Source organism: Taudactylus pleione, unplaced genomic scaffold (genome assembly GCF_031769625.1).
Source record: "Taudactylus pleione unplaced genomic scaffold, aTauple2 ptg001224l, whole genome shotgun sequence".
NCBI classification, from domain to species: domain Eukaryota; kingdom Metazoa; phylum Chordata; class Amphibia; order Anura; family Myobatrachidae; genus Taudactylus; species Taudactylus pleione.
Window position 1 is genome coordinate 699,816 of NW_028285624.1, and position 18,717 is coordinate 718,532.

At 46.7% G+C, this 18,717-nt stretch overlaps 1 protein-coding gene across 1 annotated transcript in view; it reads right to left on the minus strand.

Moving 5' to 3' along the window:
* The window catches only part of LOC148451005 (sialic acid-binding Ig-like lectin 13), an 81,114-nt gene that overhangs the window by 52,331 nt on the left and 10,066 nt on the right, over window positions 1-18,717 (minus strand). The window contains exon 3 of the mRNA XM_088462401.1: window positions 5,589-5,847. Within this exon, the coding sequence (XP_088318527.1) occupies window positions 5,589-5,847 (259 nt within the window). The remainder of the gene's footprint in view (window positions 1-5,588; window positions 5,848-18,717) is intronic.

An 18,717-nucleotide genomic window follows, 5' to 3' on the forward strand; every position in this document is an offset into this window, starting at 1 on the left:
TGCGCACACAATTCACAAACACAGAAAATAATTTTTTTTTTGGTTTGGACTGGAGTGTACTTTCGGGGGTTACAGCACCCTTAACGGTCAAGCCAGCCGGCCCTTTACTTATGACACAGGCGCACGCTTGGCACTACTTTGTTGATGCACGTGCGGCTACTGCGCACACAATTCACAAACACAGAAAATAATTTTTTTTTGGTTTGGACTGGAGTGTACTTTCGGGGGTTACAGCACCCTTTAATGGTCAAGCCAGCCGGCCCTTTACTTATGACACAGGCGCACGCTTGGCACTACTTTGTTGATGCACGTGCGGCTACTGCGCACACAAATCACAAACACAGAAAATAATTTTTTTTTTGGTTTGGACTGGAGTGTACTTTGGGGGTTACAGCACCCTTTAACGGTCAAGCCAGCCGGCCCTTTACTTATGACACAGGCGCACGCTTGGCACTACTTTGTTGATGCACGTGCGGCTACTGCGCACACAATTCACAAACACAGAAAATAATTTTTTTTTTGGTTTGGACTGGAGTGTACTTTCGGGGGTTACAGCACCCTTAACGGTCAAGCCAGCCGGCCCTTTACTTATGACACAGGCGCACGCTTGGCACTACTTTGTTGATGCACGTGCGGCTACTGCGCACACAATTCACAAACACAGAAAATAATTTTTTTTTTGGTTTGGACTGGAGTGTACTTTGGGGGTTACAGCACCCTTTAACGGTCAAGCCAGCCGGCCCTTTACTTATGACACAGGCGCACGCTTGGCACTACTTTGTTGATGCACGTGCGGCTACTGCGCACACAATTCACAAACACAGAAAATAATTTTTTTTTTGGTTTGGACTGGAGTGTACTTTCGGGGGTTACAGCACCCTTAACGGTCAAGCCAGCCGGCCCTTTACTTATGACACAGGCGCACGCTTGGCACTACTTTGTTGATGCACGTGCGGCTACTGCGCACACAATTCACAAACACAGAAAATAATTTTTTTTTGGTTTGGACTGGAGTGTACTTTCGGGGGTTACAGCACCCTTTAACGGTCAAGCCAGCCGGCCCTTTACTTATGACACAGGCGCACGCTTGGCACTACTTTGTTGATGCACGTGCGGCTACTGCGCACACAATTCACAAACACAGAAAATAATTTTTTTTTTGGTTTGGACTGGAGTGTACTTTCGGGGGTTACAGCACCCTTAACGGTCAAGCCAGCCGGCCCTTTACTTATGACACAGGCGCACGCTTGGCACTACTTTGTTGATGCACGTGCGGCTACTGCGCACACAATTCACAAACACAGAAAATAATTTTTTTTTGGTTTGGACTGGAGTGTACTTTCGGGGGTTACAGCACCCTTTAACGGTCAAGCCAGCCGGCCCTTTACTTATGACACAGGCGCACGCTTGGCACTACTTTGTTGATGCACGTGCGGCTACTGCGCACACAATTCACAAACACAGAAAATAATTTTTTTTTTGGTTTGGACTGGAGTGTACTTTGGGGGTTACAGCACCCTTTAACGGTCAAGCCAGCCGGCCCTTTACTTATGACACAGGCGCACGCTTGGCACTACTTTGTTGATGCACGTGCGGCTACTGCGCACACAATTCACAAACACAGAAAATAATTTTTTTTTTGGTTTGGACTGGAGTGTACTTTCGGGGGTTACAGCACCCTTAACGGTCAAGCCAGCCGGCCCTTTACTTATGACACAGGCGCACGCTTGGCACTACTTTGTTGATGCACGTGCGGCTACTGCGCACACAATTCACAAACACAGAAAATAATTTTTTTTTGGTTTGGACTGGAGTGTACTTTCGGGGGTTACAGCACCCTTTAACGGTCAAGCCAGCCGGCCCTTTACTTATGACACAGGCGCACGCTTGGCACTACTTTGTTGATGCACGTGCGGCTACTGCGCACACAATTCACAAACACAGAAAATTATTTTTTTTTTGGTTTGGACTGGAGTGTACTTTCGGGGGTTACAGCACCCTTAACGGTCAAGCCAGCCGGCCCTTTACTTATGACACAGGCGCACGCTTGGCACTACTTTGTTGATGCACGTGCGGCTACTGCGCACACAATTCACAAACACAGAAAATAATTTTTTTTTGGTTTGGACTGGAGTGTACTTTCGGGGGTTACAGCACCCTTTAACGGTCAAGCCAGCCGGCCCTTTACTTATGACACAGGCGCACGCTTGGCACTACTTTGTTGATGCACGTGCGGCTACTGCGCACACAAATCACAAACACAGAAAATAATTTTTTTTTTGGTTTGGACTGGAGTGTACTTTGGGGGTTACAGCACCCTTTAACGGTCAAGCCAGCCGGCCCTTTACTTATGACACAGGCGCACGCTTGGCACTACTTTGTTGATGCACGTGCGGCTACTGCGCACACAATTCACAAACACAGAAAATAATTTTTTTTTTGGTTTGGACTGGAGTGTACTTTCGGGGGTTACAGCACCCTTAACGGTCAAGCCAGCCGGCCCTTTACTTATGACACAGGCGCACGCTTGGCACTACTTTGTTGATGCACGTGCGGCTACTGCGCACACAATTCACAAACACAGAAAATAATTTTTTTTTTGGTTTGGACTGGAGTGTACTTTTGGGGGTTACAGCACCCTTAACGGTCAAGCCAGCCGGCCCTTTACTTATGACACAGGCGCACGCTTGGCACTACTTTGTTGATGCACGTGCGGCTACTGCGCACACAATTCACAAACACAGAAAATAATTTTTTTTGGGTTTGGACTGGAGTGTACTTTCGGGGGTTACAGCACCCTTAACGGTCAAGCCAGCCGGCCCTTTACTTATGACACAGGCGCACGCTTGGCACTACTTTGTTGATGCACGTGCGGCTACTGCGCACACAATTCACAAACACAGAAAATAATTTTTTTTTTGGTTTGGACTGGAGTGTACTTTCGGGGGTTACAGCACCCTTAACGGTCAAGCCAGCCGGCCCTTTACTTATGACACAGGTGCACGCTTGGCACTACTTTGTTGATGCACGTGCGGCTACTGCGCACACAATTCACAAACACAGAAAATAATTTTTTTTTTGGTTTGGACTGGAGTGTACTTTCGGGGGTTACAGCACCCTTAACGGTCAAGCCAGTCGGCCCTTTACTTATGACACAGGCGCACGCTTGGCACTACTTTGTTGATGCACGTGCGGCTACTGCGCACACAATTCACAAACACAGAAAATAATTTTTTTTTTGGTTTGGACTGGAGTGTACTTTCGGGGGTTACAGCACCCTTAACGGTCAAGCCAGCCGGCCCTTTACTTATGACACAGGCGCACGCTTGGCACTACTTTGTTGATGCACGTGCGGCTACTGCGCACACAATTCACAAACACAGAAAATAATTTTTTTTTGGTTTGGACTGGAGTGTACTTTCGGGGGTTACAGCACCCTTTAACGGTCAAGCCAGCCGGCCCTTTACTTATGACACAGGCGCACGCTTGGCACTACTTTGTTGATGCACGTGCGGCTACTGCGCACACAATTCACAAACACAGAAAATATATTATTTTTTTAGCACTTGGGGGGAGCACCCCTGATGGACAGAGCACCCCCTGGACAACACTACAGCACTCCTTTAGGACTGGGACACTGCACAGGACTTTGGAGTGGACACAGCCCCTATGGAGAACTGACTGCACAACACAGTCCAGCCAGCCCCTATGGACTTTGAAGTAGTGGACACAGCCCCTATTAACAACAGCAGCACAGCACAACACAGCCAGCCCCTATGGACTTTGAAGTAGTGGACAACAGCAGCACTACACTACACTACACTACACTACACAGCCCTAACTCCCACCCTCCCTCTTCACTGTCCACAGCCGAGTGAGAAAATGGCGCCGACGCGGGTACCTTATATAGGATCCAAAACCCGCGAGACTCGGAAGGCGGGATGATGACGTTTTGCCTCGATTTCAGATCCGAGTCAGGCGGGAAAAGTCGAGCCTGACTCGGATCGGACTCGGATCGGGGGGGCTCGGGGGGGTTCGGATTTCAGAAATCCGAACCCGCTCACCCCTAGTTGGTACTGTATGTGGAAAAGAGCTTGTTTATGGGTGTGATATGTATTACCGCCGGCTGGATGGCCGGCGGTTCAAATCCCGACAGCGGTTGCCCAACAAAGGATTAAATCCCGATCATCCTAAAGGTAAGTATTTACTAACCTAACCCCCCTAACCCTCCTTAGGGGTGCCTAACCCTAACCTCCCCCCCTGTGCCTAACCCTAACCCCCCCTCTAAGTGCCTAAACCTAACCCCCCCTTCCCCGCTGCCTAAACCTAACTTCCGCGGGGGGTGTCTAACCCTAACTTCCCCATGGGGGTGCCTAACCCTAACCCTCCCTCCCCCTAGCCTAACCCTAACCTCCCGGGGGGGGTGCCTAAACCCTAAGTCCCCCCCGGGAGCCCTAAACTTGACCCTCCCGCCCTGCGGCTATCCGCTGCGGCGCCCGGCGTCCGCTCGATCAGGATGCCGGGTGCCGGTCTCCCGACGTTGGGCAAATGACAGGCGTCTAGATTTAGATGCCTGTCATTCATCCCTAGTCGGGATAAAGCAGTCTGGAAGCCGGTGGTCGGCATTTAGACCGTCGGCTTCCAGACTACATCCCCTTGTTTATTGGCTGAGTGTGCAGGGACACCGAGAGGGAAGGAGATTACTCTTTACTCAGTGCACCTTTTGGAGTACATGAAATATGTTACATTTTGGGGGTGTGACCAAGTGTCACACCCCTGTCCTTTTCATGCTGGGGGCTTTCTCAGTGCTCCAGGAGCTGCTGGGAAGCCCCCAGCCTCTACCTGCACAGTCTAAATGACAAACACATGCGCGCGTCAGGTTGGGTTTTGGATACCGGCGCTCAGGATCCCGACGGTCAAAGTCCCGATGTCGGCATCCCTACAGAATTAGGATGCCGACACTTGTCGGTCAGTAGCCTAACCCCTCCCCTCTTCCTAACCATAACCTTCCCTCCCTGGTGTCCAGGGCCGGACTGCCCATCTGGTTCTTCTGGAAAAAGCCCCAGCCGAGCAATTCCACCTCTCAGCGCTCTGCTCACCTAGGGATACTGAAAGACAGGGGGTGTGCTGCGAGACCAGGCCCCCATCACTCACGGCAGGCCCCCCTGAGGGGAGGCCACGTCCGTTTTGATGCCCCTTTTGTGGGCGAGCACACAGGGGGCCTTGCCAGGACTGCATTTGCACCTGCAAAATTCAACTGACATTGACGTCAATTTTCAAATGGAATTAAAACTGACTGCTAGTTATTATGCGATTTGTACAGTCACACATGATGTCGGTTTTGAAATAAACAAAAAAATTGTCCTTTAGTAAATATGCCATTTAGTGTTCACTGCAACAGGCTCTTATTGGATCCACAGACCAAGCAAGATCATTTTCATCAATAACCAATACAAAACATTACTTATTGCCGTGATATACTGGGATAAGATATTTTATTATATATGACACAGGCCACCAAGCTAAATGTCAGGCATTAGCTGCAATAGGTAGGAATATTATGCTTGTGAGTAAATGTATTTACTTACAGTGAACATTCAGGCTTATAGAACTCTCTGTAGAAGACGTTGCACCTGGGAAAGTCACCTTACAGGTTACAGATTTGTTGTGATCTGTCAGAGATGGAGTAAATGTCACAGATGATGAGTTTTCCCAATTTCCTCTATGATTGCTCTTTGTCCATTGGAAAACTGGAGAAGTTCCCGGGCAGTTCACAGGAAAAGAGCAAGTTAGATTCACCTCATGACCTGAAAGTAGCGTCCCAGGATTGGAGATTTCTGGCTTCTGCTCAAGATCCGAATGATAAATTGGAAACAGATAGCAGACATTATTACCTAGTTCTGATGTCAATCAGAAATAAATATTTCTCCTTTAAAAAAAAAATGGGAATAAGTTTAATACCCTGAATATTTCCAATCTATATTTATTGTGGTTGGAATTTCTATTTTATATTTCTTTATTACTGAGTTAGAAATTGTAATAACATTCATACAAATGAAAATCAAATGCAGAACATGTCAGCTGCTTTGTTTCATTTACAATCCTCAGTAAATGTTCTCATCTTGCTCTGTCATTTCATCATCTTCAGATTATTTATTCTTTTTTTCTTCATCACACTCTTCTACAACCAAAGTTACTAGATACAAAGCTTGTCCCCTATCTTTCCACTTTGTTTTTCAGTCACATCGGTATTAGTAGAATGTAAACGTTGTGATATCTTGGGGGTAATTAGCTCGGCAGAGGGTGGATTGGTGCAGTGTTTAGGTGCTTAATGAGGGTCCACACTCAGCTTTCAAGTAAAATAAATGAGATGGTGCTTTACTTCCTGCAGGGAAAAACAGGTACAACACAAAGGAACAGAAAATAATAAACAACCTAGCCCCTGTTTAGGGCGTCTAACTCACTTCTTGAGCCCTCTCTATCGTGGTGCAGCTAGTCTGCCAACAAAGTCTCTGCCTGCTTCTTGCAGGTCTATCGCCGGCTCCAGCCTGGCTTGGCTTGGCTGCCACAGCTACACAAATACAGTCTGGGTGGCCTTCACTGTATCCTACAGATTTAGGCCCTGGCTCCCTCAGCCTGCAGCTTCACTGCTTTCTTGTCACACAGTTTGAGATTTTGTGGTCCCCCCTTGCCTCCTGCAAGATCCAGACACAGGCCTCCTGGCCCCCAATGGCTTGCTCAGCTTCACTGGGCTCTCTGGCTGCCACAGTCCCACATGGACTGTCTCCAACAGCAGCATGACTGGTCTGCCTCCTCATCAGCCCACACCTGAGCTCTCTCCACAAGGCAGCAATTAGACATCTTCCCACAATGCTTTTCTAGTCTGTGTGGGTGGATCTCCCCTGCCCAACACAGAATCTGCTGCTCACCAGTGCCACCTTTGGTGATACTGCCACACTGTACAAAAGATTTTCTGATAACAGAGCTCCCTTATCAAACATAATTTTTAAGGGAATGTCCAATAGTCTTGAGAAAGCCTTAGGGGCGAAATGCGCATCGGCGGCACGTCCGCTGTGTAAATGTGTCTATAATAACATTGTATCACTGTGAATGTCATGCTACAAAACGTAAGGGCAGAAATGAGAGCCGGGCAGAGGATCTCAAGTTAAGCGGCAGCACTAATAAAGGATCAAGCCGGCTTTTAGAGGGTGTAGAAGGATAAGATAGTAGCGGGTAGTCAGACTGAGAAACGTGGAGTGCACGTAAATACATACTTGCTATCGGTGTCGGACTGGTGCATGAAAGGCCCCCAGAGAAATGTAGTAATAGGGGCCATGCCTAAGGATGTGGTCAGCCTCCAGAGGAGGTATAGCCAGCCTCCACAGAGGCTTGGCTAACCATTAGAGAGTGCATGGTCTGGGCACTTTAAAAATGTATATGTAATAAATACTAATAATAATATACCAGATTAATAACAGCAATGCATTGTAGAAAATACACCATATTCCTGTACAGTATAATGTAACATATATATAATGTATAGTTGAAGTGCACAGCCTTGAACCTGATACCTAGAGGAGGGGGTGAGCCCTTAGGCATTGGTGCCCACTGGGGGATTCCCCTGTACCCCTGTGGGCCAGTCTGACCTTGGTCACAGTCATGTAATCTCTCCTTTGACCAGTACTGCTTGTCCACATGTGATTCAGTGGATAGAGAGTACAATGTCATTTTGTAGGCCAATAATTAGGTGTTTTCTAATGTCCTGGTATAGGCGAGGAATTGCTGCTATTGTAAACTTGAATTGAGATGGAATTTGGTAGCAGGGACACAGGACCTCAATTAACTTGTCTAAAAAATTATTGAAGTCATCATGGCGTCAGTGATATGCTGTGCAACTGGGTGGCAGCTGTCATACTTGATTCCTCTTGCAAAGGATTGTTTAATAGTCAATTGTTTTATGAAACTACTACTGGTATTCTTGGTTCCGTTCTGGGATGAAGATGCAGCCTCTGCAGCAAGCCTAGAGCTCAAGGATTCTTCTGAGGTATCCTGAAAAGGTGAGGACTCAATTAGCCTTAGCACATTGTATGCAGGACTAGCTCCAATCATTAGGGAGGATATTGATGATGAATGTGTTGTGCAGTGGAAATTGAAGGTGCAGGTATCTAGCTGAGAGAAGGGAGCTAGCCCAAACTGGACTGCTTGTTGTTACTTTTTTAGAATCAGTTTCTGATTTTGCCAAAAACTTTTCATGAATGCGCTCCAAATGATGTAACAGGGAGGAGGTTCCTAGATGGTTAAGGTCCCTAGCTCTACTTACTTTGGCTTTACAAATGCTAAGATGGCAAGACAATTGTTGTTAGGATTTGGGTAAAAATAATTCCACACATACTGTAAGAGATTGATTTTTTGGGGTTTATGCAGAGGCATGACAATGGCTTTCTTATAATGAGCAAGAACTGCTTCCAACGGTGCCCGACTAACACAAATAACATCCTCATCATCAACATCCTCATTAGCACCGGCATCAACTACACAAATCCCTTTTTGCACTTCCACAGTAGCATCCTCAATTTCTATTTGTCAGCTTTTTCTGTACTTGTGTTGCTCATCCCCACATTGGCAGAGGGTGCAAAAATGGTGGCAGGAGGCTTCTCTACGAGTACAGTATCAGAGAGGTCAGGCTCACCGATAGCACTCGCGGATGCACTTAGACTCTCCTCAGGGATTTGTGATGTTTCTGAACACACAGTTTGTTCAACTGCCTTAGTGTTTTTTTCGGCACCGTTATTCCGGTTTTCATTTTTTTGACACCTCTTCTTGACTCACAGTGAGAGGGTCTCGCATCGTCCTGTGAGGCAGAAGATGCTTGACTGACAGCAGTCGCAGAACGGCCATTTAGAAATAAAGGACATGGCCTGAGCCTTCCTTGCCACTGCATGTGGTGTATGGCAGGATGACATTTTTATGTTTTTCTGCAGGAAACTTTCCCTTTATTAGAGCTGTTTTTTTTCTTCAGAAATGTAAAATATGGTTTTGATTTTAGATGCCCTGACTGAAAGCCTCTATGCCCTTGACCGTTTTTTGAAAAACAATAACAAACTGCCCACCGACTGTGACACACTGCGCACGTAATATGAAGGCAGTGACCCTTGACATACTGACTGTTATTGTTAGACTATAAAATAGTATCATGACGTGTGGTTTTTTGAACAAAGACTATTAAAAAAAAAACTGCCCACTAACTGCAGCGCACTGTGCAAATATTAATGCGTTGGCCCTTCACCTACTGACCGTTAATGTTAGACTTAAAAAACACAGTATCATGACCTGAAGTTTTTTAAACAAACACTATTTTTTTAAACCACACACAACAAGTAATTAGTAATATAATATTGTGTTCCTGCACTATAAAAAAAACAAACCATGTTTTGCTGACTGCCTATTCAAAAATACCTAGCTAGGCCAGTTTTACTATAAGGGAGATGTGGGCACCACTGCCCATCAAAGACAAACAGTGTTGCTGAACTTGAAGAACTTGAAGAACTTGAACTCTGCAGCTCCGCTGTATCTCCTAATCTTTCCCTCCAGCGGTTCTGTGAGAAATTACGCCCAAATCACCAAGATCCGATGCCGGGAAGATGACGTTTTGCCTCGTATTGGGATGAAAAAAATGGCGGGCAAATCCGAGCCAGGGCAGCTCGGATCTAGAAAGTTCAGGTGGGTTCACCCGCTCATCTCTAGTATTTTTTTTATGGTTGTTACATTTGTGTTAAAGTGCAATTCATATTTGTTAACATGTTGCACATTCTTTTGAAATGCTTGTTTATTTATTTTAGGGGTGTGCACCGGCCACTTTTCGTGTTTTGTGTTTTGGTTTTGGATCTGGATCTTTCTTCGTGTTTTGGATCTGGATTGGTTTTGCCAAAACCACCCTTCCGTGTTTTGGGTTCTGGGTTTTGTGTTTTGGATCTGTATTTTTTTTAAAAAAAGCATAAAAACAGCTAAAATCACAGAATTTGTAGGTTTTTCTGCTCCTATGCTATTATTAACCTCAATAACCTTAATTTCCACTCATTTCCAGTCTATTCTGAACACCTCACACCTCACAATAGTGTTTTTATGTCCAAAAGGTTGCACCGAGGTAGCTGGATGACTATGCTAAGCGACACGAGTGGGCGGCACAAACACGTGACCCATCTAGGAGTGACACTGCAGTGGCAGACAGGATGGCAGTTAGAAAAACTAGACCCCAAACTGTACATAATGCAAAGAAAAAAAAGAAGTGCAAGATGGAATTGTCCTTGGGCCCTCCCACCCACCCTTATGTTGTATAAACAGGACATGCACACTTTAACAAATCAATCATTTCAGCGCCAGGGTCTGCCACACAACTGTGGCTGAAATGATTGGTTCGTTTGGGCCCCCACAAAACAAGCTGGCAATTAATGTGTCCCTGCACAAACTGGCTCTACGGAGGCAAGATGTCATCCTCATCCTCCTCATCCACCGATTCCTCACCCTCTTCAGTGTGTACATCCTCATCCTCACAAAGTATTAACTCGTCCCCACTTGAATCCACCACCACAGGTCCCTCTGTACCTTCTGGAGGCTGGTCTCCCTGGAAGAGCTGATAATTCATTTTGATGAACATCATCTTCTCCACATTCTGTGGAAGCAACCTCCTACGCCTTTCGCTGACAAGGTTCCCGGCTGCACTAAACACTCTTTCGGAGTACACACTGGAGGGGGGGTAACTCAGGTAAAATAGAGCCAGTTTGTACAGGGGCCTCCAAATTGCCTCTTTTTCCTGCCAGTACAGGTATGGACTGTCTGACATGCCTACTTGGATGCTGTCACCGATGTAATCCTCCACCATTCTGTCAATGGTGACAGTATCATATGCAGTGACAGTAGACATGTCAGAAATTGTTGCCAGGTCCTTCAGTCCGGACCAGATGTCCAAACTTGGTCCTGCCTGCCCTGCATCACCGCCAGCGGGTTGCTTAGGATACCTAAGTTTTTTCCTGGCAGCCCCACTTGCGGGAGAAAATGAAGAAGGAGCCGTTGACGTGTCACGTTCCACTTCAGCTGACAGTGTGTTCACCAGCAGGTCTTTGCACCTCTGCAGGCTTGTGTCGGCCGGAAAGAGAGACACCACATAGGCTTTAAACCTAGGATCAAGCACGGTGGCCAAAATGTAGTGGTCTGATTTCAACAGATTGACCACCCTGGAATCCTGGCAAAGCGAATGAAGGGCTTCATCCACAAGTCCCACATGCCGAGCGGAATTGCTCCGTCTTAGCTCCTCCTTCACTTTCTCCAGCTGCTTCTGCAAAAGCCTGATGAGGGGAATGACCTGACTCAAGCTGGCTGTGTCTGAACTGACTTCACGTGTGGCAAGTTCGAAGGGCTGGAGAACCTTGCACAACACGGAAATCATTCTCCACTGCGCATGAGTCAGGTGCATACCCCCTCCTTTGCCTATGTCATAGGTGGATTATAGGCTTGTATGGCCTTTTGCTGCTCCTCCATCCTCTGAAGCATATAGAGGGTTGAGTTCCACCGCGTCACAACCTCTTGCTTCAGGTGATGGCGGGGCAGGTTCAATAGTGTTTGCTGGCGCTCCAGTCTTCGGCACGCAGTCGCTGAATGGCGAAAGTGGCCAGAAATTTTTCGGGCCACCCAAAGCGTCTCCTGCACGCCCCTGTCGCTTTTCAGAAAATTCTGCACCACCAAGTTTATCGTGTGAGCAAAACATGGGACATGCTGGAATTTGCCCAGATGTAATGCCCGCACAATATTGGTGGCGTTGTCAGATATCACAAATCCCCAGGAGAGTCTAAGTGGGGTAAGCCACTGGGCGATGATTTCCCTCAGTTTCTCTAAGAGGTTGTCGGCGGTGTGCCTCTTACTGAAACCGGTGATACACAGCGTAGCCTGCCTTGTAACGAGCTGGCGTTTCTGAGATGCTGCTACTGGTGGCGCTGCTGCTGTTGCTGCGTAAGGTGATACATCTACCCAGTGGGCTGTCACAGTCATATAGTCCTTAGTCTGCCCTGTTCCACTTGTCCACATGTCCGTGGTTAAGTGGACATTGTGTACAACGGCATTTTTCAGGACACTGAGGACACTTTTTCTGACGTTTCTGTACAGTCTCGGTATCGCCTGCCTAGTGAAGTGGAATCTAGACGGGATTTGGAACCGGGGACACACTACCTCCATCAATTGTCTAAATCCCACTGCACTAATGGCGGATACCGGACGCACGTCTAACACCAACATAGCAGTCAAGGCCTCAGTTATACGTTTTGCTTCAGGATGACTGCTGTCGTACTTCATCCTCCTCGCTAAGGACTGTTGGAGGGTCAATTGTTTAGTAAAAGTAGTGGTGTTCCTACTTCCTCTCTGGGATGATGAACGACTCCCAGCAGCAGCAACAGCAGCAGCAGTAGGCGTAGCAATGCAGGATCCTCCGGAGGAATCCCGGATAGGAGAGTCAGTCATGCCAGTGACATGGCCTGCAGGACTACTTCCGATCCTGACTAAGGAGGAAATTGACGAGGAGGGAGTTGACGGTGTGGTTTGCAGGCGCTTGGATACAACAGGACAACGGGATTTAGGTGTCCCTGGACTGCTTACGGTCTTAGCCAAAGTTTCTGAACTTGACAGTAACTTTTTATGAACGCGCTGCAGGTGCCGTATAAGGGAGGATGTTCCTAGGTGGTTGACGTCCCTACCCCTACTTATTTCACCTTTACATATGGTACATATGGCAAGACAGTTGTTGTCCGGATTTGGATAGAAATATTGCCAGACCAAAGAGGTGGAATGTTTGGTCTTCTGCCCAGGCATGACCGTGATGGGCTTTTTCATCCCACGGACAACAACTGTCTCCCCCGGAGCCTGATTTAAACAAACCACATCACCATCAGAATCCTCCTCGCCAACTTCCTCCTCAGCGCCAGCTACACCAGTATCCTCATCCTGTTGTACTTCAACAGTGACATCTTCAATTTGCATATCAGCAAGTGGACTATGGGTGCTCCTTTCAGCACTTGCAGGGGGCGTGCAAATGGTGGAAAGAGCCACCTCTTCCCGTCCAGTGCTGGGAAGGTCAGGCATCGCAACCACCACCACACTTGGACTCTCCTTGGGGATTTGTGATATCTTCTTAGAAAGCACAGTTCTTCGCTGTGCTTTTGCCAGCTTAACTCTTTTGATTTTTTTAGTGGGAGGAGGGCTTCCATCGTCATGTGAAGCTGAACCACTAGTCATGAACATACTAGGGATCGACCTTAGCCATTCCTTGCCACTCCGTGTCGTAAATGGCATATTGGCAAGTTTACGTTTCTCTTCAGCTGATTTAAATGTCTTTTTCAAGGTCATTTTCCTGAACTTTGCCATTTGGGATTGTATGTGCCCTCTACTATGACATTGGGCATCGGCCTTGGCAGACGACGTTAATGGCATTTTATCGTCTATGTCATGACTAGTGGCAGCAGCTTCAGCACTAGGAGGAAGTGGTTCTTGATCTTTCTCTATTTTATTTTTATCGGAGAAAGTTTGGTCCTCCATTTATGTTATATCGATTTGATATATACGTGCGGCTAAACACAGAAAATTATTATTTTTTTGGTTTGGACTGGAGTGTACTTTCGGGGGTTACAGCACCCTTTAACGGTCAAGCCAGCCGGCCCTTTACTTATGACACAGGCGCACGCTTGGCACTACTTTGTTGATGCACGTGCGGCTACTGCGCACACAATTCACAAACACAGAAAATAATTTTTTTTTTGGTTTGGACTGGAGTGTACTTTCGGGGGTTACAGCACCCTAAACGGTCAAGCCAGCCGGCCCTTTACTTATGACACAGGCGCACGCTTGGCACTACTTTGTTGATGCACGTGCGGCTACTGCGCACACAATTCACAAACACAGAAAATAATTTTTTTTTTGGTTTGGACTGGAGTGTACTTTCGGGGGTTACAGCACCCTTAACGGTCAAGCCAGCCGGCCCTTTACTTATGACACAGGCGCACGCTTGGCACTACTTTGTTGATGCACGTGCGGCTACTGCGCACACAATTCACAAACACAGAAAATAATTTTTTTTTTGGTTTGGACTGGAGTGTACTTTGGGGGTTACAGCACCCTTTAACGGTCAAGCCAGCCGGCCCTTTACTTATGACACAGGCGCACGCTTGGCACTACTTTGTTGATGCACGTGCGGCTACTGCGCACACAATTCACAAACACAGAAAATAATTTTTTTTTGGTTTGGACTGGAGTGTACTTTCGGGGGTTACAGCACCCTTTAACGGTCAAGCCAGCCGGCCCTTTACTTATGACACAGGCGCACGCTTGGCACTACTTTGTTGATGCACGTGCGGCTACTGCGCACACAATTCACAAACACAGAAAATATTTTTTTTTTTGGTTTGGACTGGAGTGTACTTTCGGGGGTTACAGCACCCTTAACGGTCAAGCCAGCCGGCCCTTTACTTATGACACAGGCGCATGCTTGGCACTACTTTGTTGATGCACGTGCGGCTACTGCGCACACAATTCACAAACACAGAAAATAATTTTTTTTTTGGTTTGGACTGGAGTGTACTTTCGGGGGTTACAGCACCCTTAACGGTCAAGCCAGCCGGCCCTTTACTTATGACACAGGCGCACGCTTGGCACTACTTTGTTGATGCACGTGCGGCTACTGCGCACACAATTCACAAACACAGAAAATAATTTTTTTTTGGTTTGGATTGGAGTGTACTTTCGGGGATTACAGCACCCTTTAACGGTCAAGCCAGCCTGCCCTTTACTTATGACACAGGCGCACGCTTGGCACTACTTTGTTGATGCACGTGCGGCTACTGCGCACACAATTCACAAACACAGAAAATAAATTTTTTTTTGGTTTGGACTGGAGTGTACTTTCGGGGGTTACAGCACCCTTAACGGTCAAGCCAGCCGGCCCTTTACTTATGACACAGGCGCACGCTTGGCACTACTTTGTTGATGCACGTGCGGCTACTGCGCACACAATTCACAAACACAGAAAATAATTTTTTTTTTGGTTTGGACTGGAGTGTACTTTCGGGGGTTACAGCACCCTTAACGGTCAAGCCAGCCGGCCCTTTACTTATGACACAGGAGCACGCTTGGCACTACTTTGTTGATGCACGTGCGGCTACTGCGCACACAATTCACAAACACAGAAAATAATTTTTTTTTTGGTTTGGACTGGAGTGTACTTTGGGGGTTACAGCACCCTTTAACGGTCAAGCCAGCCGGCCCTTTACTTATGACACAGGCGCACGCTTTGCACTACTTTGGTGATGCACGTGCGGCTACTGCGCACACAATTCACAGAAAACACAGAAAATAATTTTTTTTTGGTTTGGACTGGAGTGTACTTTCGGGGGTTACAGCACCCTTTAACGGTCAAGCCAGCCGGCCCTTTACTTATGACACAGGCGCACGCTTGGCACTACTTTGTTGATGCACGTGCGGCTACTGCGCACACAATTCACAAACACAGAAAACACAGAAAATAATTTTTTTTTTGGTTTGGACTGGAGTGTACTTTCGGGGGTTACAGCACCCTTAACGGTCAAGCCAGCCGGCCCTTTACTTATGACACAGGCGCACGCTTGGCACTACTTTGTTGATGCACGTGCGGCTACTGCGCACACAATTCACAAACACAGAAAATAATTTTTTTTTTGGTTTGGACTGGAGTGTACTTTCGGGGGTTACAGCACCCTTAACGGTCAAGCCAGCCGGCCCTTTACTTATGACACAGGCGCACGCTTGGCACTACTTTGTTGATGCACGTGCGGCTACTGCGCACACAATTCACAAACACAGAAAATAATATTTTTTTGGTTTGGATTGGAGTGTACTTTCGGGGGTTACAGCACCCTTTAACGGTCAAGCCAGTCGGCCCTTTACTTATGACACAGGCGCACGCTTGGCACTACTTTGTTGATGCACGTGCGGCTACTGCGCACACAATTCACAAACACAGAAAATAATTTTTTTTTGGTTTGGACTGGAGTGTACTTTGGGGGTTACAGCACCCTTTAACGGTCAAGCCAGCCGGCCCTTTACTTATGACACAGGCGCACGCTTGGCACTACTTTGTTGATGCACGTGCGGCTACTGCGCACACAATTCACAAACACAGAAAATATATTATTTTTTTGCACTTGGGGGGAGCACCCCTGATGGACAGAGCACCCCCTGGACAACACTACAGCACCCCTTTAGGACTGGGACACTGCACAGGACTTTGGAGTGGACACAGCCCCTATGGAGAACTGACTGCACAACACAGTCCAGCCAGCCCCTATGGACTTTGAAGTAGTGGACACAGCCCCTATTAACAACAGCAGCACAGCACAACACAGCCAGCCCCTATGGACTTTGAAGTAGTGGACAACAGCAGCACTACACTACACTACACTACACAGCCCTAACTCCCACCCTCCCTCTTCACTGTCCACAGCCGAGAGAGAAAATGGCGCCGACGCGGGTACCTTATATAGGATCCAAAACCCGCGAGACTCGGAAGGCGGGATGATGACGTTTTGCCTCGATTTCAGATCCGAGTCAGACGGGAAAAGTCGAGCCTGACTCGGATCGGACTCGGATCGGGGGGTCTCGGGGGGGTTCGGATTTCAGAAATCCGAACCCGCTCACCCCTAATTTATTTGCACTTTTTAATTTATACTTGCCTTTGTTTTACAGCTGTTATATAGTATGCAAAGTTTTGAATTGTTACTTTACAAAATTGTGTTAAAAAAATGTGATCAAAAAAATATTGTATATCATTATTTTTGGATATGCGTTAAAGAAATTTTTCATTTAGGGACCGTATTCAATTAGCGGCGAAAAGCTGAGATCCGCATAAAAGTATCGCGGATTACAACTTTTCGCCTGGCGGAAAATTATCTTTGTATTCAATTGCAAATACTTTTCGCGTACGTGGAAAGGCAATGCAATGTAATAGGCAAAAAAGATTCGCCTCTGAATAGCAGGCGGAAAAAAGTGCAGAATTGCGGTTTTGGGGTGCAAAGTTGCGAAAACCACTCAGCACCCTTGGGACAGCCCCACAAAGGATAACTGCGTCAAAAAAAGTAAGGAACACTCCAAAAAATTACTTTGAAAAAGGGGGCGATAAAGTACAAAGTTGGGGTACAAACATGAAAAGTAGTGAAATAGACTTTTGGGGGGGTCTGCTAGTATGGGGGAGGTGTTTTTTTTGATTGCAGGTGCTTGCTGACAGTGCTTTTTTTGCGTCACTTGAAACTTCACTTTAGCGAATTTAAACCATTCTTACAACTATTTTTAAACACCCCAAATTTGACAGGACTACTTATTTTCACCAAAAAAAACAGCTAAATGCTATTCTTCACCACTTGTGGAAAGACGCTATTTAAAAGCAATTGACAGCACTTTAGTACCCAAAATAGCTTCAGTAGGGCTATTCGGGGACATCTACATTGATCCCCAATGTTAGTGCATCTTTTGGGGGGTGTCAGGCTGATTTCCCCAATTCTGACATGACTTTCCGCCTGTTTGAGTTTCGCCGGGATGCGTTTTCGCGTACTTTGGAATTAAATATGGCGAATAGTGGCAAATAGTGGGGGCACGCCCGATAAGTTTACGCCGGCAAAACACGCAATGTAGGCGGAAAGTCGGACAGGCGATACCTTTCTGACCTTTCATGTGTAATTGAATACGGGCCTAAGGTGGAAATGATCTTGAGTACCCCAGGCCACCAAAAAGCCTTAATTTAGCTTTGGTCATGACTGGAAGGCCAAGGGAAAGAAATAAACTCCCCCTGGGAGTGACAATCCAGTGTCTGACTAGCAGAAAGGACATGCAATGTGACGCCAGCCAGTGAACGGACTGGGGGCTGACTGCGTGGTGAATTTTACTGGGTGGTCTACAGCCCTGCAGCCCCTAGGTAAAATTTACCACTGATTAAGGATAAGGAATGTAAACTTAGGGTATGACTGTATTCCAGTAACCAAAGTAAAATGTAGTATTACAAAATAATGATAGCATGTGAGATATAGGTCAATATTCACTATAAGATGTTTTTTGGTGCATAATAACTGCCCACCTTTCTTCCCCCATAGTGTACAGAGGCAAATGCAGGATTTCTATAGGGGGGTTTCCAAATGCTGGATATTAGAGTGAGTGTGGCCAGTCCATGAAGAGGGTAGAATTAGCACTTAACCAGCTATTGGGGCATATTCAATTAGCGACGAGATGTCCGTTGCCAGACTTTTCGCCTACATCATTTGGTTTCTGAGCGAAAAAGTATCGCGCTCATCCCCGCGTATCCGCGTATTCAATTTCAATTCGGCAAAAACGGCACCCGGCGAAATCGAAATGAGCGAAAAAGGTGCTGTCATTTTTGGGGAAATCAGCCAGACACCCCCCAAAAGATGCTGTGACATGGGGATTCACTATGGGTACCCCCGATTAGCCCTGTATTTGGGGTAATTAAATGGTCTGATTAGCTGCTATTTTGCGACATTGAAAAAGTGGTGAAGAACAGAATTTAGCAAGTTTTTTTGGGAAAAATAAGTAGTCCCATCAAATTTGGGGTACATGAAAATGGGTGCAAGCATATTTTAAAGTGGCTAATGTGAACTTTTAAAAAAAAAAATCCATCTGCCGCAACCACCTGCAATCAAA